Below are 26652 nucleotides of genomic sequence, written 5' to 3' on the forward strand. Positions count from 1 at the left end.
CTCACCCGTCCAGCTTCAGGAGCTCAAAGGGAAGGTTTTCCCTTAAAACCTAGAACAGGAGGGACTGAGAGTTCAGGGAGCCTGTAAGCAGACAACTCCTCGAGAGAAGCCTGGCTGCTTCGGGAGGGCAGGTGTGGGCCCCTCCCCCCAGCATGGGAGCTCTGGCTTCCCAGTCACAGTCCCCGCTGGGCTCTTGGGCCCTGCCACTGGGCAGGCTGCCCTAGACGCTCCTTTCTCTCTCACCCCACCCAGTCGTCCTGCCCAAGACCATGCATCACGTGCTGCACAACTCCAGCCGTTGGCTTCTTTTATTGAGCACCAGCTTTTCAGCATAAATCACCAGAGGAGGGAGTTGACCATGCCACGCTGTGTGTGGGTACAGCAGGGGCACACAGGCTTCCGGTAGCATCAGTAGCTGACTATGGAAATCATGGTCTTCCCAGGGAAGTAAAGGTGGGTGTTGCTCGACCCCCCAGAGCTATGAAATCTCCATCCACAGGGTGCGGCTCGGAGCAGTGGCAGTGATGCCTTCATGGTTGCTGCCCTGCTGGCCGGGTCAGAGAAGCAGAAAGATTAGGCAAATCCCAGTACCCAGGGCATAAAGAATCACAGAGCATTAGAGCCAGAAAACGCCTTGCCAAGGCCACACAGGAAGGAGCAGAACAGAGCTAAGACCTTCAGAAAGTCTCCCCCTCCGGCCAGCCTCAGGACAGCATTACACAGAACGTAGGCCGGGTGGTGAAAGGCTGCCCCAGCCAGGACCTGTGCCCAGGCGCCATTACAAGTCCTTGGTGCTACCCAAGAGAGGATGTCTCGCCGGGGCCCCACAGAAAGCTAAACGAGCCAGGCAGGTCCGTGGCCCAGAAGCGCAGACAGGAGCATACCTGCAGGGGCCGCAGGTGGCATCCCGTAGGCTTTATAGAGCAGGTCCAGTAGCTCCCTCTTTTCATCTTCTGGGAGGAAACTGGACTTTGCCGCATTGATATTCTGGAAGAGTCCGAATGGCAGACAGCATGAACCAGCGAGTGTGGAAGGGATCCCGTGGTAATCTAGTGATAGTCCACGCTCTTCACTGAATGAGGGCGGTTGATTAAGCTCGGAGAGGAAGGGACTTGTCCCAGGGCAGGTCAGTCACTGCCAGAGCAGAAACCGTGCGGCTCTGTGATCTCAAAGTGGCACTCCAGCCCAGCCAACGTGGCTCAGTGGTTGAGCATCAACCTATGAACCAGGAGGTCATGGTTCGATTCCTTGTCAGGGCACATGCCTAGGTTGTAGGCTCAATCCCCAGTGTGGGACATGCAGGAGGCAACCAATTAATGATTCTCTCATATCACTGATGTTTCTCTCCCTCTCCTTCTCTAAAATCAATAAAAATATATTTAAAAAAAAATTTTTAAGTGGCACTCCATGATACAGTAATGTGAGAACAAAGTTGGAGAAACTTTGAGAGGCAGGGTGGGATGTAGGGGACCAAAGAGATAGTCATGCAGAGACAGGTTTGGGAAATTGTACCATCTAAAATCAAGAGCTTAACCCTGGGATCTATGAACGGCTTGAAAGTGCAGAATTTTATAGCTGACCACACATTTTTTGGGAGAGGGTAGATGGCTTTCATCAGAGTCTTCGAGGGCAAGCAAAGAATAAAACACCTGGTCCCAGGTCAATACGGTGGAAGGCATCTAACTCTAGGTCTGGCTTGGCTTGGCCTATTGAGGTAAACCCACTCCTCATCCTCAGAGGTTCCAGGCCCTGCAGGCCTCACAGTCCCGGGGCCCAGAGTCAAGGCCGACCGGGCCCACACCCACTCACCAGTCTCTTAAACTCCTCTTCGGTAAAGCCCATCTTCTGTTTGGTCAGCTGGTAATCGGTGTCCAGGGTAGACTTGAAGATGAGCGGGTCATCCGTGTTTAGCGAGTAGTTAGCCTGGTCCCTTTTGAATCTAGATGTGGGGGAAGAGCCTCCCTTTACTCTCTTGTGAACAGTCACTGCATATCGACCCGACACCCTCCTCGAGCCTCACATCATCGTTACACACACCTGGAAGATCTCAGGCAGAGGAAGAAACCAATTCAGAGAACGTGGGTGATTTGTGCAAGGCCACATAACTAGGAACTCAAGACAAGCCATCTGATCAAGCCAGAGCCAGGCAACGGCAGAAGAGGGGGCCAGCTAGAATGGTGGGTTGGGGAGACACACAGCACCCCCCTCCAGCTACCACCCTTCACAGCCAACGTTCTGGGAGAGCTGTCAGTGCCCTAGCCCTAGCCTAACCCTATGTGTCCTCAATCCTCCTGGGCTCTGCTTCTCAAGGAACTTCATGGCACGGTCCCTGCCCACAGTCTCCTTAAGTCTAGTGGACTTTCAGCTCTTACTGCACCTGACTTGTGCAGAATTCTACACTGTTGACTGTTCATGGAACCTTTTCCCTCGAGTTCTCAGACACCACACGTTGGCTTTCCTCCCACCTGTCCCATAACTGTCACTTCATCCTGGGTTCTCTCTCAGGCCCTCTTCCTCCTCATCTCCGTAGGCCATCACTTCTCCCTTCCACGCCCCCCCCCCCCCCCCGGTCTGGGTAGATGGCTCTTGAATTTTTCCCATGTGCCTCCAAGAACCTCCCCGGATGAGCCACAGGAAGTGCACACTCCTCTTCCCCAAAGCTGAGCTCAGCACCCCCTTTAATCAACATCGGGGCCCATACTCCTTCCCTTCACAAAAGCTTGGCAGACAGACCGGTGCTGGCCTGACCGTGATCACCCCGAGTTCTTGCCGTCCTCATCTGGGTCAGGGCAGGTGGCTTTGCCCTCCCAAGGCCTGATGCCACCCCCAGGGCTTAGTCAAAGGACAGCCTGAAGACGGGCCACGGCTGTGGGGTGGACTGTGGGGTGGGAGCAGTGTAGGATGGGACAGGCCTCGGGGAAGCTTCAGGATGGTGCTTGTGGGGATGCCCAGAGGAGCCAAGAGAGCCCACGTGAGCAGGAGGCACTCATCCTCCCGACCCTCGGAGGCAGGGTCTCGAGTGCCAGTTTCTCATGGGGCAGCAGGACATCTGGTATAGCTCAGTGCTGCAGGGCCCCAGCCCTGCTAGGTAGTCAGGTTACAGCACATCGAGCTTTGGAGTCCTCGTTTGTAAGACTAGGATGGTAAACCTGCTTCCCAAGGATTCAGACAGATTTTGTAGCAGGAGACCCAGCACAGCCAGTGCCCAGTCCCTGCATTTCTGCCACCCTGAGCTCTCCTGGTGCAAGACTGAACCGGGCCCAGGGGAGCGAGCCTCACCGAACGACTGGATGCTCCGTGTCCGGGTTCCAGGAGCCCGTGAGGTAGTTGGACCAGGGGCAGACCTGGAGGAGCAAGCAGGCGTGCGGCTGGCATAGACATCCCGGGCCGCTTGGCCCACGCCCCCACGCCCCCACGCCCCCCCGCCCAGGGCCTGGAGCCACCTATTCCGGCCATGGTCACACTGGCCTCCCTGTTGCCGACTTCCATGAGCTGTCGGTCCCAGTCTTCCTACACCACCTGGCAGCTTGAGTGCCCACTCCTTTGGCTCCCAGGCCCCTCCTAGCTCCCCACCTCTGCACCCCCCAACCCCCAGGCACCTCAAAGTGCATGTTGTTCTCTAGCAGCCTTTTGTAAAGGGCCTCATCGTCCACGGTGTGGTAGCCATGGCCAACCCTCTCTGTCTTGAGATTGTCCACAGCCTGCAGGGAAGCAGATGGGAGTCCAGTGAGGGGAGGCGGGCATAGGGGGAGGGCCCGCAGCCGCCAGTTGCCTCACCTCTTTCACCCTCTCTGCAGTGCCAGCCTCCCCGGCGTGGACGGTGCGGTGGATGCCGTTCCTCACAGCCTCCTGGAAGGACAGGAGCCAGGTCATAGGTGCCTCGGGGAGGGCCCCGGGGAAGCCCCCCGCAGGCTCAGGAAAGTAAGGAACACGACCAAGGTCAGACAGCTGGGACGTGGGAAGCCAGGCTCTGAACCCGGGCAGTGATGGTCCTGAGCCCCACTCGCAACCCGGCACCTCACTCCTTCCACAGGAGGCTGAGCCGTCTGCCCCACACAGGCCCAGCGAAGAGACCGTCTCGCCCAAGGTCACAGCAAATCACAGGCAGAAAGACGCCCAACAGCAAGTGGGGTCTTTTCTTTACACCAAATTCACACCCCAGAGCCCCCAGGCCCAACTAAGACGCTTGGGAACCCAGGAGACCTCGCGCTGCGCAGTCCGTGTGAGTCCGTGTGACATCTCCCTCCTGTGGGCAGAGCCCAGCTGCTTCTCCCAGAGCCTCCGGGCCAGTCTCCCCCTTCCTCCCCCGGGACCCACCTCGTAGGCCTGCACATGTCCAGGGAAGAGGCTGCTGTCTGCGATGGTCTCATCCCCAGCCAGATCGATGCCCACCACGGTCTGATGCTGGTACTTCTTACACAGCGCCACCACCTCGGCGGACCAGCCTGTGGGCGAGATGTCCCCCGGCCTCTGTCACAGCCGCCACCAGGGAGCGATCCTTCCAGAACGCCTGCTTGCTCCCCATCCCACTCACCCTCCACCCGAGGCCAGCACATGACAGAGGGCCCGGGGTCCCGTCTTCAGATCCTGACGGCCACAGCTAACCACATGGCCTCAGCAAACGGCTCCACCCTGTGCCTCCGTCTCCTCTCAGAGGGACAGCACCAGCGATGGCGCAGGGTCTCGGCTGCAAGGCGGTGCCGAGATGCTGTGTGTGGCACTGAGGGCAGGGCCGGGGCTCAGTACACGACCCATGGCCGTTCTCTCTGTCCCCACAACAGCCCTCAAGGTGGGCTCATCCCCACTTGGACCAGGAGAGGGAGTCCACACAGTTTAAATCTAACACATGACCCACTGGCATTACTAACCATATTGCTAAGGAGCTGTGGACTCTGAACCGGCAAACTCATCATTAAGCGTTTTAAAATGAATGAAAAATCACAGGCTTTGGAACCAGGTGGCCCTGGGTCCAAATGAGAGCCTTTTGCCTCCTGATCGAAGAGCAAGAGGCTTCCCCGCTCTGTCTGTTTCCTCATCTGTCAAATGGGGTAAACAGCGGCAGTTCCCACAGGCGGCTGCAGGGACTGCAGGGAATACAGGTAAGTCGCTATGTGCGGGTGGGCCTGGCAGGCTGGCAGTAACGCTGCTGTGGTCCTCACTACTGCTCGGTGGACTGTGTGTGCCCGAGGTCAGGGAGGTGATGGGACTTGCCCAAGGTCATACAGTGGGGCTCTGCACCTTGGAAGTTCCTGGAGGTTTGATCAGTGTCAGTCACAAGGGAGACCCCTCAGGTCCCAGAGGTCAGACCTACTCACAGGTCCTGTGGCCTGGCCCACAGGGTCTCAAGGGTGAACTATGGGCTGATCAGAGCCTGGCTTAGATTGTTTTCTGTTGTTCAGGCTCCTTGGTTTTGAACCGCCTGCAGGTCAGGTGGCTGTGTTCCTGGTCTCCCCAGGGAGAAAAGTCTGCTGCCAGAAGCCTGGAGCCTTCCCAGGAGGACTCTGACGGCTTCAGGAAGCCCTAAGGTGCAGCTGCTGGGCTCGGGATACCAGGTGGCAGGGGCGCAGAGCAGACCAGTGCAAGTCCCAGCACCGGCCGGGAGGTTGGGGCTGGTAAGATGCGCAGCCCAGGGCAGGGCCGAGGTGACACTCACTAGGCTCATGGCGCATGCAGCAGAGGATGGACCGCACCTTCACCCCGAAGTCTCGCTCTCCCTCCTGCAGGCCCTGGTTCACTAGGGACACCACCTCATCTGGGGTGATGTCCCCTCTGTGTGGAGAGAGGAGTAGGGATGGGTCTGGGACAAAGGAAGGTCTGAAGGGACAGCCCTGGGACTGGGTTAGAGGAGGGGAGAGGGATGGGGGAAGTAGGGGGAAGGGAGGCGGAATCTTCCAGGAGAAGCCCCTTCCTCACCAGCCCACTGCCTCTGAGGAAACACTGAGGGAGCCGGCCCAAGCCCAGCACACCCCCCTCCGGCTTCCTTAGAACTGCTGGGCAATTCCAGACCTGGAGGATGTGTGTGTGTGTAGGGGGGGCGGGGGGGCGGCGCTCAGACACTCACAGCCCTGCCCCCAGATGGGGAGCAGTGCTGAGCTCACCCGGTCTGAGTCCCACTTGTTCACTTGTGTCAGAGTCATGGCTAGAAGGGGCAGGGTGGTTGGGTGATAGCACTTCTAGAGCCCTGGGTCCAGGCAAGGGGCAGGAATGGGCCAGACTCGCTTCAGACGGGGTCAGAGCAGGACCTGGAAGTCACTGGATTAGTGACTGCAGGCCTGTGTCTAGGATTAGGGTGACAAGATGCCAAACGCTTTCTCCCAAAGTTAAAACATGAGCCCAGGGAGGGATGGGAACCCTGTCTCTCAGGACAGAGTTGAGCCCCTCTTTCCAAGGCCGCAGACCAGATCGGGGGGGGGGGGGGGGGAGCCGGCAAGATCAAAGTCTCGTTGGGCCAGGGCCTCCCAACAGTGTGTCCCTCGGGCCCCAGGTTGGGCCGCCCTGCCCCAGCCCCTCCGCGCGGTCACTCACTTGGGCTGGTTCCAGGGCATCGGCTCCACCTTGTAGTTGGCCAGCAGGTGTGGGCTGTAACGCACCTCCACGTACACCACGCCCTCCTTGGCCTTCATCTCAACGAACTCATAGGCGATCCTTTTGATGGCCTCCCGGCAACCCCTGGAAGGGAAGGGACAGCCCTCTCCAGTGTCCCTTCAGAGCTCCAGGAGCAAGACTGGCCCCAACCCTTGGCAGATCAGACCCACTTCTGGCCCCGATCCTTATCCTCCAGTGCCAAGCCTGGGCCTCCGCTGGAGAAGATCCTGGAAGCACGGCCAGTCCTGTCAGCTCAGCTTCCAAACTGCCAGTTCTCGCCCCCTTCACCCTGGTCTCACCCGCGTCTAACTGGGCTCCACACTCCCTGTGCCTTTCCTCACAGCAGGCAGAGCGGATCTTCTACAGATCAGAGCCCGTGCTCTGCTCTGCACCCAAGGGCTCCGTCGTGTGGGATGAAATCCCCTGCCAGCTTGTTCCCACATCTGGGCCTTCGTGTCTGCAGCTCCCAGCCTCCATGGGCTTCCACCACATTGTCCTGTGCTCGCTCCCCCTCTCCACTCAGGCCCCAGCCCCAGCCTCACCTCCTCAGAGAGCCTCCCCACCCACCTCATCTTAAAACGGCCCCCTGGCATTCTCCGCCCCTTCCCCTGAACTTTCCTTTCTCCATGGCCCTTATTACCACCGACATTACAGGTCTCCCATGGCTTGTTAGCCAGTTTCCATCTCCCCTACTAGAATGCAGTCGCCATGGGCAAGGACTCCTCCATCTGTCTTGACACTGCTATGATCCCGCAGCCGAGGACAGAGTGGCCACTCGATGTTTGCTGAGTGATGGAGGTAGGCCAGCAGGGAAGAGAAATGAGAGAGAAGGACACACACAGGCCACAAGAGCAAAAATAGACAAGTGGGACTGCATCACACTGAAAGCTGCCCGCAGAGGAAACTCAGCAGGGAAAAGAGGAGCTACGGAATGGGAGAAAGGGTGTGCCAACCAGAAACCTGCTAAGGGACTAACAGCCAAAAAACATAAATTCTGTAGCCCGGCTGGCGTGGCTCAGGGGCTGTGTGTCAGTCTATGAATCAGGAGGTCATGGGTTGATTCCCGGTCAGGGCACAAGCCCGGGTTGTGGGCTCAGTCCCCAGTGTGGGGTGTGCAGGAGGCAGCCAATCAATGATTCCCTTTCATCACTGATGTTTCTAGCTCTCTCTCCCTTTCTTCTCTGAAATCAGTAAAAGTATATTCTAAAAAAGAGAGAGAGAAAAGGACGCAGATGGACAAATCTGGAGGGAACTCTGGGATGAGGGAGATACCTGGGACTCAGACTGGAACCCTGGTTCCCACACCTACCAGCTGCGTGACCCCAGTTAGTCCCCTTCTCTGACATCCATCAAAGGGTTATTGTGAGGACAAATGAGTTAAAACTCACCTGAGCCAGTGCTTGGAACAGACAGACAAATGCTCAGTGTTTTAGCTGTTATTTCTGAATGTGGGCTCCAGAAGCAAGGCGCAAGCTAACCTGCCAGGGCCACTATGAGTGTGATCAGATGACAGGGGACCTGCCGTAGCCGGGAGTTCCCACCAGGAAGCATGAAAGGGAGCGGGTACTAGAAAGCAGACTGTGAGAGCGGCTGCTTCCAGGGGAGGGTCATGGAAGGACCTGCGCTTTGGAGAGCCAGGAGGATGGGCAGCTGCTGTGGGAAATCCCTGGGGGCGGGGCCAGCCCTGGGGAGGGGGCGGGGCCAGCCTTGGGGAGGGAGCCGGCCTCCTGGGGAGAGGCTCCTTATCTCCCCCATGGCTGGGGGCTCCTTCCACACTGCACTGAGGGCAGGGGATACAGCAAACCAGGTAGACAAAATCCCTGCCCTCACAGAGCCCACAGCCTAGCAAGAGGACAGGGAAGGAAAGAAGTAAAATATAAAATATATCCTAGGTGAGACGGTGGAAAGTTTTATGGGTACACATAAAGCAGGGGCAGGGGCAAGGACTGCAGTTTTCAGTGTTCCAGGCAGAGGGAACAGCAATGGCAGGGGACCTGAGGTCCGGGGTGAGGTCTGCCCGAGGTGCCACAGGAGCCAATGAGGCTGGAGAGGGGGGCCAAGCGGCGAGTGACAGGCACTGAGGGCTTCCGTCTGACCCCTGTGCGTGCTGCAAGGGGGTGGAAAGTCAGTCTCGAGGGCCATGGCCCCAAACAGCCAGGCAGCTCTGCAGGAGGTGCCGTCTAGCAGCCTGGGTGGGCTGGGCCTTCAGGGAGCTGGCCAGAGAGACAGGAGCTGCCTCCGTGGCACAGGGGAGGTGCCCAGGCCTGCTCATACGTTCTGGGGTGGCAGCAGGTGCCTCGGGGAGGTGGTATGTGTCTGCCCACCGGAGGCGAGGATGGGGGCAGTCAGTGCCTTCCGGGCTGAGCCCAAAGGCTTCCCGCAAGAAGTCGGCCACCTTGCCACACATCTTCCTTCCCTGCCCGTACCTGTTTGGCCACTTACCCAGCCAGTGCCTCTGTTCTGCCTCACACACCTTCGCTGATCCTCCACCGCCAGTGCTTGGCCCACCCTCCAAGCCTTTCCTCAGGCCTAGCCCTCTGGACAATATCACACCCTCTCTATCCCAAGGCCAGGTCCATACTTCCTCCTCCAGGCAGCCCTTCCTGACTGCCCCCAGCCCCCTCATCTCTCCGAGTTCCTGCAGCACCAACTGGCAAAGCTGATTCTCACCTGCCTTGAGAAGCTCTGCCTCTTGCCAGGAAGCTCAAGGTGGCACTGAGGCGAGACTCTGGGCTTTATCCCCTGCCAGCTGTGGGGTCCTGGGCAAGCCCTTCACTTCCCTGAGCCTTCTTTCCCCGTTCTGGAAACGAGTAACTTTACATAGCGGAAGACTACAGGAAGTCTAGTTCTGTGAGCTGTGCAAACATTATGTTCATCTATGGGAGAGTCTGCTAGGAGGAAAATGGAAGGCATGCAACGTGACATAAAAGCACCAGTGCCTGTCAGTGAAGGTGGCGGCTGTCTCCATCGTGAGGGGGAGTGTAAGGACAGCCCTGTGTCCAGCCCAAACTCCAACCCTGGGAGGCGGACGGGATCACAAGGCCACTGTGTGAATGAGGGGACTGAGGCCCAGAGGGAATGTGCCCAACATCATGTCATGAGACTGAGACAAGGATCTGTGTTCCTAACCCCCACACTGTGTCACTTCTCTACTGAATGTCAGTCCATCACACCCACTTTCCAGAAAGGAAAACCAAAGCCCAAAGGCATGGAGACAGTCAAGCAAGTATACACAATGGTGAACAGCAGAGCTGGGGTCTCCACCCCATGGGCTGAGGGGCAGGCCTGGGGCTGGCAGCCCGTCCTGGGCACAGGATGGACACTGACCAGGGCCCGAGGGTGGGGGACTCACGCGATGGCAGGCATGTAGTAGTCGAACTTGGCCAGGAAGCCCGGGAGGGTGAGTGGCTTGTCCATGCCAATGATGTTCTTCAGCTCCTCAACTGTGTCAGCAGGGAGAGCAACCCCCCTCTTCCTGGGGACAAAACATGAGGGTGACGGACTGCCCCTGGGGAGGACCTGACCGACTCCCCAGGGGCCACAGCTGGAAACCTGAGATCTTCTCCATCCAACTCCACCCATTGGACAGATGGGAAAACTGAGGCCCAGGGCATGCAGAACCAGGATCACAGTCCCTCCAGCACCTCCTGTCCCCAAGGCCATGATTAGCCAGATTTCAAGGGGCGGGGGCACCTGGGGTTAAAGTCTGTTTGTGTGCATGGACAAGTGCCTGGGGACAGGGAAGGTGCTAGGGCAGCAAGCCCACAACTTTGCCTCAGCCCAAGAGTGGGTACAGCCAACTGGCCCTCTGCCAACTCAGGGGTTATCAGGGGCAATAACTACAGGGCAAGCACTGGCCCTGCCTCTGCTCTCTGGCAGACCAACTTATCAGAGAGGCTTGCGGGCCCAGTGTGCTGGGAGAGGGCCGGAGGGCTGGCTGTCGACCTCAGAGGCCTTCCTCTCCCAGCCCACAGCCCCCACACAGGGGCACGGCCACCCTTCAGTAAGGCCTTGCTGAGAACAGCCTCCTTGTCTCATCAGCATCTCTGCCTCCCCAGCCAGGGTAGGGGGCGGGGAGTTCGGGCTGGGTTGGCCCCCACCTTCTGCATGCACCACCCCCTCTGCTCATCCTGGCTCTGACCCGACTCACGGGTCACCCAGGACAGCAGTTTTCCCACTTTTAAGATAAAAGAGACAACACCAGACACTCAAGAAACGCTTCTACCATGAGGGACAAAAGAGACAAAAGGAGCTCTGAGGAAACTGAAAATGCAGAAAACAAAAGAAAACTTGAACCTAAAATGCAAATCCTCAAGGAGATGAAAGGACAGAACATGGTTGGAACAGGAATGTCGCTTTTTAAGAGGGGACATTTCGAGAGTAAGAAAGAGCTGCTGGACATTGAAAAGAACATGGCGGCAGCCACTGGGATGAAACGAAGGGGATGGAAAATAAAGGTGAGAAAATTCTCCAGCGAGGAGAACAAAAAAAAAAAAAAAAGAAAGAAAAAAAAGCAAACGGTAAAGAAAATTAGATGATTGAATCAGAAGGTTCAAGCATCCAGTTACCCATAAAGCAAGATGATAGGAGGAAGAAATTGCCAAAGAAATGGAAGTTTGACTGAACATGCTTACGTCCTTTCATGGCTTCTGTTATTCAAATATCAAAATGTTTTCCTGTGGGGAGCGGCTAGTGTTTGGATGGGTTCAAGCCTTGGACTGATGAGAGGGCACAGTCCTCTCACGGCCACATGCAAGTCCCAGCTTGGAGGGCAGAGCCCTCCCTGCACAATTATAGCCAACAGCTGTCGTCGTAAGCTTGAACCTATGGTCCGAACACGTGGCCCCACATGGCTGAGTGATGTGGGCTTGATAGAGTTCAGGTGCATGTAGTTGAGTAGGATTGAAACCCATAAGACTGTTGTAAACACCTTGACCGCACCCTTACTTTGCCTCGTGGAATCTGGCTATAAAAGACACGGCTTGTAGTCCATGGCGCTGTCGCTAGCTCTCCATCAGAGAGGCCAGCGTCCCACCCAGACCCAGCTTTCTTCTCTTGTCTGTCTTTTCTCCATCCTTCACCGCCCCCTCTCAGGCTCACCGAACCTGGCTGAGCTGGCACGGCACATAAGGCACCCAACATGGAGCTGAGTATGCCATGGTCGTGCCGGCTTGCCACATTTTCCTACCTAAATACCTGTTTCTTAAGCCCCTAAATATGCCCTCCTCCCCTTCGGGTGGCTCCAGTCCCTCTGAGTGTCCAGTGGGACACTCACCCTGGTGCCCGCCACCAGCCCGCCAGCCAGCCCAGCGCGTCTCCTCACTGGCCCGCGTCCCTGCAAGACTCCGGGGCAGACGGTACCTCTGCTGCTGTCCTGACACCGAGTCCGGGGCTCCGTGCCCACTGAGCTTCTGCCCCTGTGGCCAGCCTGCCCCAAAGTCACCCTCGTGAGCCGCCCCCAGGACCCAGGCCGCCTGCGCCAGCTGTTAAACACTGTGCTTAGAATCTCTTCCTGGGAGCTGGTGGGTGAAGGCAGAGGAGGTGGCGCCGAGGCTCTGGCTCCCGTGTTGGCGGATGCAGGGGCCACATTTGCCTTGGACCCCGCCGCTTCCTGTTGGGGCGCTGCCTCCTGACCATTCTCTTCCAGCTCGCCTGTCATGGATTAATGCCGGGGGTCTTGATCCGGCATCTAGAAGGGTTCAGCAATCTGGAGAAGGGCTGTGTGTAACTTAATAAAGAGTCCAGAGACGAAATATAATTTTGAAGGGCATTTGGGGGTCAGAGGAGCGTAGCTAAAAGGAACTAATATGTTTTTCATCTCAGGACCCCTTGCTTTTTAGTAACACAATTTGTCCTAAGGCGAGGTAGAGATATAAGCTTCAAAGGGTAGGGTTTGGTACAGAGTCCATTGTCAGATTGGAAGAATTTGCCTACGGCTGTTCAGGTGTTTGGCCAGTAGGAGGCAATAACATGTAGATTAAGATGCCCTGAGCTGTCTGGCAGCAAGCAATCATCCCTTTTCAGGTTTGGGGAAATGCCCTTGCCTCTCCGGATGATTCAGCCCTTGCTGACAGGCTGGAATTGGCTTCCGGCAGTCTTCCCACCACCCTGGAGCCTGGCCACGGAGCCTGGCTCAGATGGAGGATGGACCCAGCTTTGGAGTTCGAAGCCCATGCCCCCCTGTATGTGCCACCCCACCCCAGGCAGGGGCTGTCCCCTCTGAGGACTTCCATGTCCTTGTCAGTAAAACTCAGACAGTGTTTTCTCTGCAGGTACAGAGACGCACACACGGGGCTATTTCTGTGCCCTGGGTATCACGCATGCTCTGAAGCCAGATGGCCGGGGTTTGCATCCCAGCTCTGCTGTAAAGGCTGTGTGACCTGGGGCCCGGGACCCCCCTCTCTGTGTTCACTGGTCTGGTATGTGTGAGACACCGGCTATGGAATAACCAAGGAGCAGAGGTCAGAGCTCCCTCGGCTTTGGAGCACCGTAAGGGCCATGCAGACTCGCGTGACCTGAGCAAGGGGGGGAGGGACCGTGAGGGTTTGAGCAGGAGAGCTGATCAGACCATGTTGTAAGACAGCTGTCCTGACTACGGTGCTGTGAGGACGGTGGAGGGGTGAGGCCAGAGTGGACCCCTGGAGGCCAGTCCTGAGGCCATTGCGATAGTCTAAGTGAGGGACTGGCGGCGGCTCAGACGAGGGTGGTGACAGGGAAGAGAGGACAGCCAGGTTGGGACTGGGCCTTAGAGAATGAGTGGATGGGTCTCAAAGGAGCCTGAGAAAGAGTCAGGAGATGGACTCGCAGGAAGAAGAAATGGGTGAAAACAAAATCAATGGAGGCCTCAGTCAGAGGGAGAAAGGGGCCATGGGATTTGGCCTGGGGGTAGGTCACAAGCCAGGCACTCCCCCCCTCCTCTATCTCTTCCTCTTCTCAGCCCTGGCCTACCCCCACCAGGGAGTCCTCCGGGGCTGCCCTGCTGGAGCCTGCCCAACTCCCTGGTCCCCCTGCCTGCTAACCTCGAGATCAAACTCCACCTGGCACCCCACCCCTCTCCAGGGCCAGGGCTGCTCCGAGACAGCGGGCGACATGGGAAATGGCAAGTCCAGCCAGTCACCCAACACCAGCGGCTCCCTTCCCTCCACCCCACCCTGGCATCTCGCCTCCTGGCTGCGATATTGAGTGCTCTATGACCCCTTAATGAGCACCCCGATTAGATCCCATCTTGGCCTCCGATACCCCACCCCAACGGCCTCATCAGGGCCCTGTGGCAAGGGCTGGTGCTCAACACAGTCAAAGGACAGGCAGAGATAAGCCGAGGGCTTGACCCCATTAGCAGAGCCATTGATTGTGATTAATGACACGGACCTCATTAAGGGCCTTTGCTGGAGCCCTGAGCTAAGTGTGTTCCCTGCTGTATCTGACCTACACCCCTGGTGGCAGGGTTCGGGCAGGGGCGGGGCCTGGTCACAGCTGTGCTTACTAGACAAGTTTCTTCAGCTATCATGACTCGGTTTCCTCTGTATCTGTAATATAGGGAAAATATAACCCCTTCACCAGTCGTCCTGAGGAATCTGGACGTTGTTGGCAGGCAGTAAATGAACTCACTTACACAGTTAAATATCGAGATCAATAGCCGCTCCCTAGAGCAGGATCGCTGATGTGGGGCAGACGGAGGGGAATGTCCCCGCAGAGCTGGCTGGGGAGTTAGGAGTGACGCCCCGAGAGTCAGGGCTGACTCCTGGAGCAGCAGCTCTCCTCCGTGGAGCACTGAGGGCCTGTTCTTACCCTCACCCCACATAGGCCAAGGGCACAGCGAGGAAACTGTGTCTGGACTTGATTCCAGATCCACTGGCCTTCAAAGTCCCTGTGCTCATAGGTGCTGGAACCAACAGAGGGGCCACCATGGGCCCTTGAGGTGTGGGGAGGGAGGGGCAGACCTCCCTCACTGGGGGGCGGGGGCACAGGGACCCTTCGGCCCACCAGCATCCAGGAGAGCTGCGGCAGGAGGTGGTGTTCTCACTTGGAAGATGCGGAGAGTTGGGACCAGAGAGGGAGTCACTTCACGTCTCCCTGTAGATTATTTCCATGGTGATGTAGGGAAAAGCTCTGGGGGTCAGCTAGCTGACCCCATAAACTCTTGGCTCTACCATTTACTTGCTGTGTGGCCTTGGGCAACTGCCTTTACCTCTCTGAACCTGCTCCCCCCTCGGTGAGATGGGGATAGGATAGCCTCCTCCTCTGGGTGTCACCTGCCCGGTTCTCTGCCAAGACACAGTGACTGGTTCAGCCCTGGGAACTGCTTCCGTGTGTGTGTGTGTGTGTGTGTGCGTGTGCGTCCCCGTGTGTCCATGTGAGTCCGTGTGTAAGGTGGCACATGCTCCCCTTGGCTCATCTGGAAACAGGAAGACAAAAAGCAAAGGCACTGAAGGCAGAAGACACGGGCTGCGGGTCTCCAGCTCAGAGACCCTTCTGGCTGGGGGCCGGCTGGTTCCACAGGGAGACCCTGGGATGCTCTAGAGTCCTCAGACCGGGGAGGAAGGCCTCGCTTCCGTGGACTTACCTGCCGTAGTATAAGATCGTTTCGGGCTTAATGGAGCCATCCAGGTGGACGTGCAATTCTACCTGCAAGGGGCAAAGGGAAGAGAGAGAGAACACACCCCATGAGTGCCGGGAGGACCTTCAGGGTCAGTGCTCACATTCACCACGGTGACCATCAGTCACTACTCACCGCTCCCGTACACACAGGTCACTAACGTCTACACACACCATCTTGATTACCCTCATCTGTGCGGTGGGTTTCTCGCTCTCTTTCATGCTGAGAACACGGAGGTTCAGAGAGGTTAAGTAACTTGTCCACTGCTACACAGCAAGCCAGTGATGGAAGCAGGAACCCAACCCAGGCCTGTGCGCTTACCACAGCCAATTAAGGGACAGAATCAGAATTCTAACCTGAGCCCAATCCCTACACATCAGGACAGCCATGGTCCTGTAGGAGCCACTGAGCCCAGCCACACAGGCAGGTCCTGCTCTCAGACAACACACTAAGCAAACTCCAACTTTCACACGAAGGGCTGACCACAGACTTCCTGGACTAGCGAACCACATGACGCATTTCAGAAATCTGGCTCCATGTTCAAAAGCAGGTGCTGCTCAAGCACAGCTTCTCAGGGATCGGTATGAAAGCAGCACCAGGTCTTTCCAGGACTCTAGAAGCGAACGCCAGATACTCGGCCATCTGGGTGATCGGCGCCTACACGCATGACCCCACAGGAAACGCTCTGCACACGAAGCCAGGAGTTTAAGGACAGGGGCTGGGACACAGCCTCAGGCTCGACCCCAGCTCTGCCCCTTCTTCTGCTGTGTGACTCAGACAACACTCAGTGGCTGTGACTGCCTCCCTGGCCAAGACCACTGGTAAGGACCCAAAACGACAGTGTCGGTGGGTCTGCCCGGCCCTTGGAGCAGCCCCCGCCTCTGGGTATCTCAGGGGCTGTGGGCAGCGGCACAGCAGCGCTGAGGACAGCAGGAAAGCGCCTTGGCATCTGCTGTTCCAGGCCCCGGAGGACACTGTTCCTGCGCCCGGGGATCCGAAAACTCACTGACGTCTCCACCAGGGTGGGGCCTTTTCTGGAACTTAGGGACAGGGACGTGGACAAGCAAGTGGCTGCCTTGGCTGGGGAGGCGGCGGAGGGCATCGGGAAACACACACACACACACACACACACACACACACACACACACACACACACACACACACACACGCTTCCTGCTGCAGAGGAACCCCGCCCAGGCCTAGGGGAGGCCGGGGCTCAGAGCTGCCAGGCCCGCCTTTCAGCTGGATGTCGATCATCAGAGCTCTCAGAGGTCACCCAGCAGCACGGGGCCCAGCAGCACCCACACCCCGCTCGGCGCGCACTGAGCTGCTGCTTCCCTGACTAACGGGGCTCAGTGCCCACTCAGCCAAATGCTTACCAGGTTCCCCCAAAATGCTCAGCACTGGGAGCACTGACGCCTCCAGTCCAGGGACCTGCCGACCAACTGTGTGACTTTGGACAGGGGACCCCACCTCTCTGAGCCTCCATTTTCTTATCCTTAAGCCTTCCCACGTGGTGAGGACCCAGCTAGAGAGGCAGGGTCGCCTTGTGGTTAGAGCTGGAATCCCAGCTCCTCTACTTGCTCCCTGGGTGCCCTGGGGTTCCCACCAGCCCAACAGGGAAGGTAACAGGCCTCCCTCCTGCTGGGGGAGGGTTAACCATGGTAATGCACGCAGTGCGCTTAGCACAGAGCAAACGCTAAACAATCCTCAGTACGAGGCCTTCATTCCCCAGGCGTTCGAGGCCCTGCTGGGTGTGGGAGGGGAGCGGTAAGCTAAAGGGACGCCCCTGTGACGCTTACAGCCCGGCCAGGGAAAGACACGAGGCGTCACATCGATAGAGGTCCAACCAAAGCCATGGCAACCCGTTGGGAAGCAAAAACACAGTCCCGTGAAACAGCCAACACAAGAAAGAACCTCGCCCAGCCAGCAGGCCAGCAATGGCTTCCTGGAGAAAGCAGATCTTGGGCTAAGATCTGAGGGATGAAGAACCAAGTGAGGAGGGAGATGGGAACAGCACTTCAGGCAGAGAGAACAGCCCTGACACAGGCGGTGCCGTGAGGAGAACGTGGTGTAGGGGTGCGGAGGGAGGAGGGGTTTGGGACTGGAGAGGCTGCTGGCCGCCCGGCCCCAGAAGAGCAGAAACGTGTCCCTGGGACCGAGGATGCAGGGCCCAGGCCCAGGAGGAGGGGTTCCCCATCCTGCTGGCCTCAGGAGCTCGGGGAGGCTTCGGAAACTTACAGGTGCCAGTGCCCACGCAAGTCAATTCCAGCACCACCCTTGGGGCGGGCCCGGGCACAGGGGTTTGCTTTTTTAACATAAGGCCAAGATCCAGGCGCACTGCCCTCCAGCAACCATTCCAGAGGCCGGAGGGTGCAGAATCCACACTGGAGCAGGGCGAGCAAGAAGCAGAGGTAAGGAAATGGAGACAATTTAGGGGGATGCGAACTGAAACACGAAAGACTTGCATTTCTTTTCCAGGCGGAAATGACGTGGGCATGTTTAAACGAGGATGGAGGAGACTGGAGTCGAGAGAAAAGAGTTGCACGAGGTTCGAAAAGGTAGGAGAGGTTAGAAGGCGAAACCAGAGCGCCTCCGAGTCCCGGGCAGCAGCGAGTCTGGGGACTGCCCCGGTGCCGTTGCCCCTCGCGGGTGGGTGGGCCTGCGCGGCTACTTCTGCCCACGCACTTGCATGCCGCTTGGCTCCCGCACAGCATGGACATGCCCATCTGCCCGCGTCCCTGCATGGCTGTGATGGGCATGTCGTATGAGCAAGAATGGACACCTCTGGCCCGGCCAGCGTGGCTCAGTGGTTGAGCGTCGACCTATGAACCAGGAGGTCAAGGTTGGATTCCGGGTCAGGGCACATGCCCAGGTTGCAGGCTCAGTCCCCAGGGTGGGGCATGCAGGAGGCAGCTGATCAATGATTCTCTCTCATCATTGATGTTTCTCTCTCTCCCTCTCCCGTCCTCTCTGAAATCAATAAAAATATATAATTTATTTATTTATTTATTTTTTTAATATATTTTATTGATTTTTCACAGAGAGGAAGGGAGGGAGATAGAGAGTCAGAAACATCGATGAGAGAGAAACATCGACCAGCCGCCTCCTGCACATCCCCCACCGGGGATGTGCCCGCAACCCAGGTACATGCCCTTGACCGGAATCGAACCTGGGACTCTCCAGTCCGCAGGCCGACGCTCTATCCACTGAGCCAAACCGGTTTCGGCGTATAATTTAAAAAAAAAAAAAATGGACACCTCTGCCGCCTTCCCCTGGGGATGTTGGTTCCGCGGCAGACCGGAGTCTGTCCTGCCTGAGCAGACATACATACCTTTCAGGACTCACTGCACCAACAGTGGTGGGAAATGAACCAAATGCATGAGGAAAAGAAAAACACAAGGGGGTCAGGGGAGGGTCGGGGGGGGGGGCGGTAACTCAAAGTGTTTAGAAAAGATCACTTTGTGTGGGGGGGACGGGGGTGAATAGGGGAATCAGTGGTGGGAGGGGGAGAAGGAAGGACAGAGAGCTGTTCCAGACAGAGGGAACTGCATGTGCTAAGCAATCAGGGAACGAATTGGTTCAAGTGCAGAGAATGTTGGTGGTGAGAGATGAAGCCAGAGAAAGTCAGGGGGTGGAAGGCAGGGAGACTCACTGATGTTTCAAAAGGGGGCTGATCTTTTAAAAGCGTTTTCTGCTCCTGTGTGGTGAGCAGGTTGGCGGGAGGCAGAATGGAAGACAGAGCTGGCTCAGGACCCAGATGGGAGATGAGCAGTAACCAGAATCCCTACAGCATCACACAGTGGGTGCTCGGGAAGCACGAGCTACTGGCACAGTGTGCGTGGCGGGAAGGTCGCAGAGAGCCGACAGGAGGCGAGCGTGCCCCTGGGAGAGAGCAGGCAGAGCCCAGCTGCTCACCGTGCCCACGGGTGCCACCTCCTTGTGGGGGAAGCAGAGGCAGAAGCCACCTTGTTGAGCAGCCCAAGCTCAGGCAGGCCTCCTGTTGAACTTTCTGGAAAACTGTAACTCGCCATGGAGAAGTGTCACCCACCCAGATGACAATGGGGTGCAAGCTCCGAGACTGCAATGGGGACCCTGCTCCACTGAGCCCACTCAGGGAAAAGGGGCAGCAGGGGCTTCTGGCTTATCTGCCAGGTGCTGGGCCGTCTACAGGCATGACCTTATTTCATCCTCACAACCAGGAAGGTTGGGACGTCACTCCTGTCTTACAGATGGGGAAACCGAGGCTCAAAGAAGTCTCTACGGACACAGTCAGTCAGTGATGGAATCAGGATTTGAACCCAGGTCTGAGTCTTGAGCTCCCACAGGCCTCGCCTCAGGTATAAATAATGCAGCAGTAATAGCAGCAGCTGCCTATTAGCACACCCTTCCTCTCCTTTCATCGTAGCCCCTCGGCAGGGGCGCACAGGAGCCCCATCGGGACTTGCAAAGCTCAACTTGGAGAAATGCAGTGGCCTGCCCAGGGTCACACCGATCTATGATGGCAGAGCTGGGCTGGAACCCAAGTCTCTCCAACTCTAAGCCCAAGTCCCGCCAGGGCCACACCACCTCCCTGGCACTGCGCCAGGCCTCCTGGGGAGGAACCACATGCCCCTTCCCCCGCACCTGCTCTCCGCAAGGCTGACTCACAAGCAGAACTGCAGGAAATCCTCCCAGATCTGAGCAGGACGCATACCCAGTAACCAACAAATATTTACTGTCGGGCACCTGGGGAAGCACGCCGAGCCCCCTCAGGAGATGCCAGCCACACCGGCGAGGCGCGGGGCGGTGCACTCACTTGCCCAGGCTCAGCCGAGGTGGCAGTGGCAGAGCCAGGACGAGGACCCAGGTCTTGGGTGGGTGGGCGGGGCTGTCCCTCCAGGGCCTTCTCCAATCACTGTACTTTCCCTCAGGGTTTCCCAGGCCCCCAAACACATCACTGTTTTGTTTCCCATCCCCGATTTTAAAATTCTCTTACCATGTCTCTTCCCCCCACTATTAGTTCCCTGAAAGCAGAGACTTTGTGTCCTCATGCTGTACCCTTGGTGCCAGGACAGTGCTGGCCACAGCGGACAGTGCTCAGCCGGTGCTGAACAACCAGGGATGGCTTCCTCATCTCCCTGTCCTAGGCCAGCAGAGCTGTGTCCTCTCCCTGCCTGGAGAAGGGGCTGACCTACCCCCTTGGCCTGGCAGAGAATGTAGACAGGACAGAGTAGCCAGGATTGCCTGACCAGACCCCTGAATCTGGCACTACAGTCAGAACCTGGACAAGCCACTGTGCCCACTGCAGGGCAGACATCCCTCCCTTCCTAGCCCTGCTCTTGGCAATGAGCTGGGCAGTGCCAGGGGTCAGTGCCACCACAGCCTCTCGGCTGACTTTTGGGGTAAGATGAGGAGACAGAGCAGCCCTGGGGCTGACATGGTTTTTCAGTGACACCTCCTCCAGGATGTCCTCTGTGCTCAGCCAGTCTGGGCTCCTGAAGCTCTGAGGTGCAGAGGGGAAGGGGCAGAGCAGTCCCTCGGTGCCTCCTACTAACTGGGAGCCTGAAAGAGCTTCATTGCTCCTGTGAGCTTCCCCAGATGTTTCATGGAAGGTAAGGTGTGTCTTTGGCCAGGGGGGCATCCCGTGGGGCCACAGCCTTGGAATGCAGCAGAGTCATCCTCATTTTATAGGCGAGAAAAGGGAGGCTTGGAGAGATTAGGAATTTGCCTTAGGTCACAGATTAATGAGTGCACAGCCAGGAAGTCACAGCCACCCCCCTTCACCCTGCATATCAGCGCTGAGTCAGCGCTGGTATAATCTGAACTGAATGGTTAATAATATGATGAGGATGGTGGATGATCAATTAGCAGCTAGCATGCCATGTCCCAGTCCCCAGCCCCCACCCCTGCCGCCCTGGCAGCCAGGCCTGTACTTGGTATTTTATGCAGGTGGATAAAACTGACTCCCATTTTAACATGGGTAAACTGAGGCACGAAGAAGCAACTCACTCAAACTCCCACAATGGGTAAGGGGGGGTGGGTGCGGGGGGGAACAGCACTCAGACCCAGGCAGCCTGGCCCAGCTGCTACCCAAGTTTAAACTCCTCACTGGTCTCCCTCTATGGTCAAAGGCCCCCGGAGGCCACTTCCTCTCAATCTTACAGCCCTAGGGCCTCAGAACCCTAAAGGGTAGGGGTCAGCCAGCCCCCAACACTCTGGGCACATACAGATTCGAACCTCACTTTGGCCTACTCTTCTCCCCTGTTCAAAGCCAGGCCACGGTCCTTCCCTTCCCTGCTGTGGGGACACTCCCTAGGACAGTGGTTGGCAACCCGAGGCTCGTGAGCCACATGCGGCTCTTTGGCCGCTTGAGTGTGGCTCTTCCACAAAATACCACGTGCGGGCGCGCATGTACAGTGCGATTGAAACTTCATGGCCCATGCGCAGAAGTCGGTTTTCGGCCTGGGCGAGTCTATTTTGAAGAAGTGGTGTTAGAAGAAGTCGGGGGTGTCGACGGTCGGGCGACTGGAGACGCGGCGCGGGGGAGGACAAATATCAATGGTACTTAAACTATATAGGTAGGTTAGTAACAATGTACCTACCTATATAGTTTAAGTTTAAAAAATTTGGCTCTCAAAAGAGATTTCAATCTGTACTGTTGATATTTGGCTCTGTTGACTAATGAGTTTGCTGACCACGGCCCTAGAACAAATGGGCAGGGGGACAGCTTTCTCCCAGGTCAAGCTCTGAGCTCAGCTCTGGAATCCGGAGGCTGGCGGCCTCCCCTGCCTCGCTGTGCCCGACGCCGCACTTCCCTCCCTCCTCCTGGCTTCCTCCTCGGTCAGAGACTTCGGTGAAACCCAATCTCTGCTCCCCTCCCTCGGACTGCCAGAAGCAGCAGGTCAGGCGGGCTCTTCCCAGGGGCACCTTTATTTAACAGGTGGCTTCGTAACCGAAAGCACTGAAAGCCCAGAGCAGCGCCGGCGGCGGTGGGCTCTGTGGCAGGAGACGGAGACGGGGCCGATGGAGGCTTCCCAGAGGCCACAGCGGCCCCCCTGCAGCCCCAGGAGGAACACGCTCCAACCAGCGGGTCAATTTCCCCCAAGAGCCCCATGGCCTTGGTGTTATCAGCCCATTTTAGAGAAGGAAGCTGGGGTTCAGGAAACTGTCAAGACAGGGATCCCACCCCAATCAATCTGAAGTCCAAGGTCACCCTAAGTCTAACTCCTCCCCCACAGACTGGGGATGGCAGGTGGATAAAGCGGATATCAGCATCTACCTCAGTTTCAGGTAGCACCCCCCACCCGCCCGCTTTCTGGCTGTGACTTTGGCTAGTTCCTTCCCCCCTGAGGCTCAATTTCCTCATATGTAAACGAAGAGACTAATAGGCCCTCCTGCAGGAAAGCTGTTGTGAGTACTAAATGAGTCAATACAAGCAAACATGCAAATCAGAACAGTGCCTGATTCGGAGTAAACGTTCAAATAAGAGAAAGAAAAAAAAAGTGCTTAGGTCTAGATTTAGCCCCAATCCTCCTCTTCCTCAAAAAGGAACAGTTAGAGACTGCTGTTCCAACGTGGCTGCTCGCTCAGCTCTCAGATTTTGAGTAGCCTTGGGCAAGCCGCTCACCTCTCCAGGCCTCAGCCTCGTCGTCTACAAATGGGGGTGAAACATCTGCCTCCGTGGACAGAGCAGCATAAGAGGAGGTGGCCCGGATGGACAAACTGAAGCTGAAGGAGGTGCCTAGCGGGCCAGACACCGAGGACCAGGGCGGCCTGGCCGAGGTGGCGGGCGGGGGGGGGGGGGGGGGGGGCACCTTCCTTAAGCTGGGATGCCAGAACAGAAAGCTCCGTTGCGTGTCTTGTTACAGGAATTCTCTGCTCACTCCCGGCCACTCTTCTCTCTGGCTGCCGAGGAAGGGACTAGACCTTTGCCATGGTTTACACCTTTGTTAACACCGCATCCACTGGGAGCCTTCCTCATGGGACCAATGGAGCAGCTGCAGAGAACGTTCGAGCCCTTGGGTTTGATGGTAACCATCACGGTGCCGTTGTGATTTGCGCTCACCTGTGTTCTGCCTTTTGGTGGCTTAACAAGGGGCTTGCCCTCATCTTCTGCATTTGGCAGTCTTAGGCCTGACGTGGTACCTTTCCTTCATACTATTTGCAAGGGATGCTGTGAAGTGCTTTCCTGCGTCTTGCAGAACACGCGACCAGTTTTGCAAAGCCTTGGGAGACACTGTGGGTGGGTCCCTTCCAGCCCTCTTGCTCACAGACATGTTCCTTTCCTCTGACCGCAACGGGTCCATGGGACCCAAACATTTACACAATAGGGGGGTGGTCGATATCTTCCAGAGAGGAGTCTTTCTCATCACCCCTTTCCTCCTTGGGTGTTGTTCCCCTGAATTCTCATAAATAAAAACCGCATTAAGCAGCAAAAAGAAGAAAAAGAGAATATCTGCCTTGTCAAGTTGTCCAGAGGATTCTGAGAGATAAACCATGGAAGGTACCAGAACCCACACTTAAATGACAAATGTTATTATCATTAAAATACCAGGCATGTGATCAGCAGTGCCCTCCCTGACCAAGAACTCCCGAGTGCCTGGCATTTTCCAGCCTTGCCCCGAGGAAACAGATGAGGGCCTCCCCCCACCCCCCTTTGTACCTCCTCCAACCTCCTCCAGTGTCCAACGGTGGCTCAGGAAGCATTTGTTGGAATGACATAATCAACCCAGGTGGGCAGCTGCCTAGGGTCTTGCTACCTAAAGTGTGGTCCGTGGACCATCCGGATTAGCACCACCTGGGAGCTTGTCAGAGTGTCGCATCTCGGTCCCACCCTAGACTCCTTCATGGGACTGGGAAGCCAGCCCCCTAGCTCGGCTGATAGGCTTTTCCTAACCCAGTTCATCTCTGTGCCTCTGCCTCTTCGTCTAGACCAGTGGTTCTCAACCTCGGCTGCACATTAGAATCACCTGGGAATCTTTTTAAAAGCCTGATTTCTGGGCCTCATCCTCCGGAAATTGTTTCTTTGTTATGGGGTGGGGCCACAACATTAGTAACAAAGAAACAGAATTTCCGGAGGATGAGGCCAAGAAATCAGGATTTTAAAAAGATTCCCAGGTGATTCTAATGTGCAGCCAAGGTTGAGAACCACTGGTCTATACAGTCTGAATGTTATCAAGAATCAGGTGGTGTGAGTACACTGTAACATTTGGAAAGCACTGCTCTGCTCTGGCTGCGTAAACGGGCCGGGCCCTGGGCCTCACCTGGAGGCAGGCCTGAGCAGTCAGAGAGAGGCCTGCACCTGGGCCACTGGCACCTCCACCCGCCAAAGGCTTCTGCAGAGGCTGCTCCGGAGAGCTAGTCAGGGCCACAGGACTGTGAGGCCAGCCTCTAGCTTGGCTACTGTGATTTTCCTAACCCAGTTAACCTCTGGGCCAGTTTCTCCATCTATAAAATGGGGTGACACCAGCTACGTCTCAGAGTCACTGTTAGAATCAGAGGAGTTAGTGCAGGCAACATGCTCAGAAGGGGCCTGGCACAGCAAAAAGCAACCCAATTGAAGCACCAGTTGCTAATGCTCGTAGTTAAGCACCTGCCCCACCCAGGGTGAGTGGCTGAGACTCACGCTCCTGCTTCCCCTGCCCGCTCAGGCGCGTTCCCTCCTCGCGAGTAAACGTGTATCACCGTGGGTGACCTCTGGATCCCACTACAAGCCGGTGGGGCCCACTTCCTAGGTGTGGAAACTGAGGCCCAGAGAGGGGAAATGACCTGCCAGCTTGAATCAGAGGAGAGGATTGGGCGAGGCAAAAATTAGGAATAGCAATCGTCGCTCCAACACGGGGCTGTTGAAAGTGTTGCAAGGATCAGATTGGTGCATATAGCAAGTATCTACAGCAGCGTTACCTTTCATTTATCTCCGTAACTCCCACTTCACTCCCAGCCAAGGGGCTTTGCCTACTGCCTTGGGATTCATTTCAGGTAAGGTGGTTCCCCAGCCCAAAGGTAGAGGGAATCCAAGAACAGGTAAGGCAAAACAAAACAAAACAAAAACACAGCCTTCAAAGGAAAGAACCGCTAAGGATGGGGCATGGGCATTCATACACGGTGTGAAGGAGGCATGGGGGCGGGGGGGGGGGGGGGGGAGTGCTTCCCCAGAACTTGGAACACCTGGAAGGATGTAGCTGAGCACCTGCCCTGTGGCGAGGGCAGTGGGGGTGGGGGCGCTAGGCCTTGCTTCCTCGAGTCCCCTCTTCCTTCCCCTCTCCTCTGTGCACACACGCAGGATTCTTACCCACACTTCTGTGACCTCTGCCACCATCACATACACCTGTTTCTCAGACGGGTCAGTGAAGCAGACTGAAACTCACACCTCCCCCTGCCCCGCCGTCTCAGATCCCACTAGCTGCTGATTCACTCCGCTGGGCGGCCTTTTGTGCAGCTCCCCTCCCTGGATGGATCTCAGTGCTCTGAAGCCCACCAAGTGGGCCTGGACTCCCCCTGACCCCACCATTCCCAAGACACCACAGCTGGTGGGAGGAGGGACAAGAAAGTTATCCTTTGGGGCCAGTGGCTCTCGGGTCTTACCAGAGCCCAAAGCCTAAGGCCCACCCGAATCCTCTGCCCCCACCTCTGGCATGGTCAGTTCTTCCCGTGGGTACATCCACAAGCAGACTCCTTGGAGTGGACAAAACCATCAGTGTTAGAGTATAAAGCTGTTTACACTCACAGAGCGCTCTCTATTGCACCAGACCCAACACCACCTATGGTTGTAGACAGCACGCCCCAGGCCCCATTTTACAGATGAGGTTCAGAGAGAATGCCCATTTGACAGATGGTAAAACTGAGACCCAAAGGAGGCAAGTCAGCAGCAGAAGCAGAACTCGGAGGCCAGCCAGGGATGCCTCCAGGTTCAGGACCCTCACTTCCTCATTGTCTCTCACTAATTAGCCCAGAGGCAGAGGAGGGCCTGAGCTGAGGGAAGAAAGCACCCGCAGGGGCCGCTGATCGCGCTCTGTGGACGCCCCTAAGCCCTCCAGCCAGACAAGGCGCCAGAACCCGGACCCCGAGCCCCGGCCCGCGCTCACTTTGGGCTTGTCGAAGGCGGGTGTCTGGGTCATGGTGCCAAGCGTGCGCCCCGCGCTGCTCCTTCCTCCGCTGGATCCCCGCGGTCGAGGGCTGAATAGGAGGCCGGTTCGTGTCCCCCGGGGCCCCCGCAGCAAGCGCGGCCCGCCTCGCCCTTCTTAACGGAGCCGGATCCGCCCCGCCCCCACCCCGCCCCGGCCCCGCCCCCGGCCCGCTCCAGGCCCCGCCCCGCCTCGCTGTCCCCAGCTGTGCTTTTCCTGGAATTCAGGCCCAGCAATGGGAACAAACACAGGGCCCCTCAGCGCCTTGCCCCCCGCCCCCCCACCAAACACTGGCCCTGGGACTTGGGGTTGCAGCCACCTGTGGGCTCAGGCTCCAGCCTCCAGGCCCGGCTCTGCTGCCTGGGT

The 26652-nt window shown here is 57.2% G+C and overlaps 1 protein-coding gene, 1 long non-coding RNA gene and 1 pseudogene across 4 annotated transcripts; 2 read left to right on the plus strand and 1 right to left on the minus strand.

Annotated features, from left to right (window-relative positions):
• ADA (adenosine deaminase) lies at window positions 1-26411 on the minus strand. 3 transcript variants are annotated; one of them, XM_036322614.1, is made up of 12 exons: window positions 26248-26411; window positions 15149-15210; window positions 9938-10060; window positions 6526-6669; window positions 5654-5769; window positions 4318-4445; window positions 3778-3849; window positions 3600-3701; window positions 3280-3344; window positions 1810-1939; window positions 885-987; window positions 1-544 (listed from the first exon to the last, which is right to left on the minus strand). In XM_036322614.1, the coding sequence occupies exons 1-12, from the start codon at window positions 26278-26280 to the stop codon at window positions 531-533; spliced, it is 1092 nt and encodes a 363-aa protein (XP_036178507.1). In that variant the 5' UTR covers window positions 26281-26411; the 3' UTR covers window positions 1-530. The 3 variants fall into 3 exon arrangements, with proteins under 3 accessions (XP_036178507.1, XP_036178506.1, XP_036178505.1); XM_036322613.1 differs by having other exon boundaries at window positions 1-547; XM_036322612.1 differs by having other exon boundaries at window positions 1-987.
• On the plus strand, window positions 15769-19679 carry LOC118663184. Its single transcript, XR_004969999.1, has 3 exons — window positions 15769-16002; window positions 17663-17742; window positions 19414-19679. It is a non-coding gene; the product is annotated as an uncharacterized LOC118663184 (long non-coding RNA).
• On the plus strand, window positions 22250-23635 carry LOC118663182 (annotated as a pseudogene).
• Window positions 26412-26652: the final 241 nt, after the last annotated feature.

The sequence above is a fragment of the Myotis myotis genome, unplaced genomic scaffold (assembly GCF_014108235.1).
Source record: "Myotis myotis isolate mMyoMyo1 unplaced genomic scaffold, mMyoMyo1.p scaffold_m19_p_9, whole genome shotgun sequence".
In the NCBI taxonomy this organism is placed as follows: domain Eukaryota; kingdom Metazoa; phylum Chordata; class Mammalia; order Chiroptera; family Vespertilionidae; genus Myotis; species Myotis myotis.

Excerpts from the sequence above, each read along its gene's own strand:
- ADA (XM_036322612.1), bottom strand. The coding sequence starts at position 26,280 with ATGACCCAGACACCCGCCTTCGACAAGCCCAAA. Across the intron at positions 15,211-26,247 it reads CCGCCTTCGACAAGCCCAAA|GTAGAATTGCACGTCCACCT; the intron begins GTGAGCGCGGGC and ends TGCCCCTTGCAG. Across the intron at positions 3,850-4,317 it reads GACATGTGCAGGCCTACGAG|GAGGCTGTGAGGAACGGCAT; the intron begins GTGGGTCCCGGG and ends CTGTCCTTCCAG.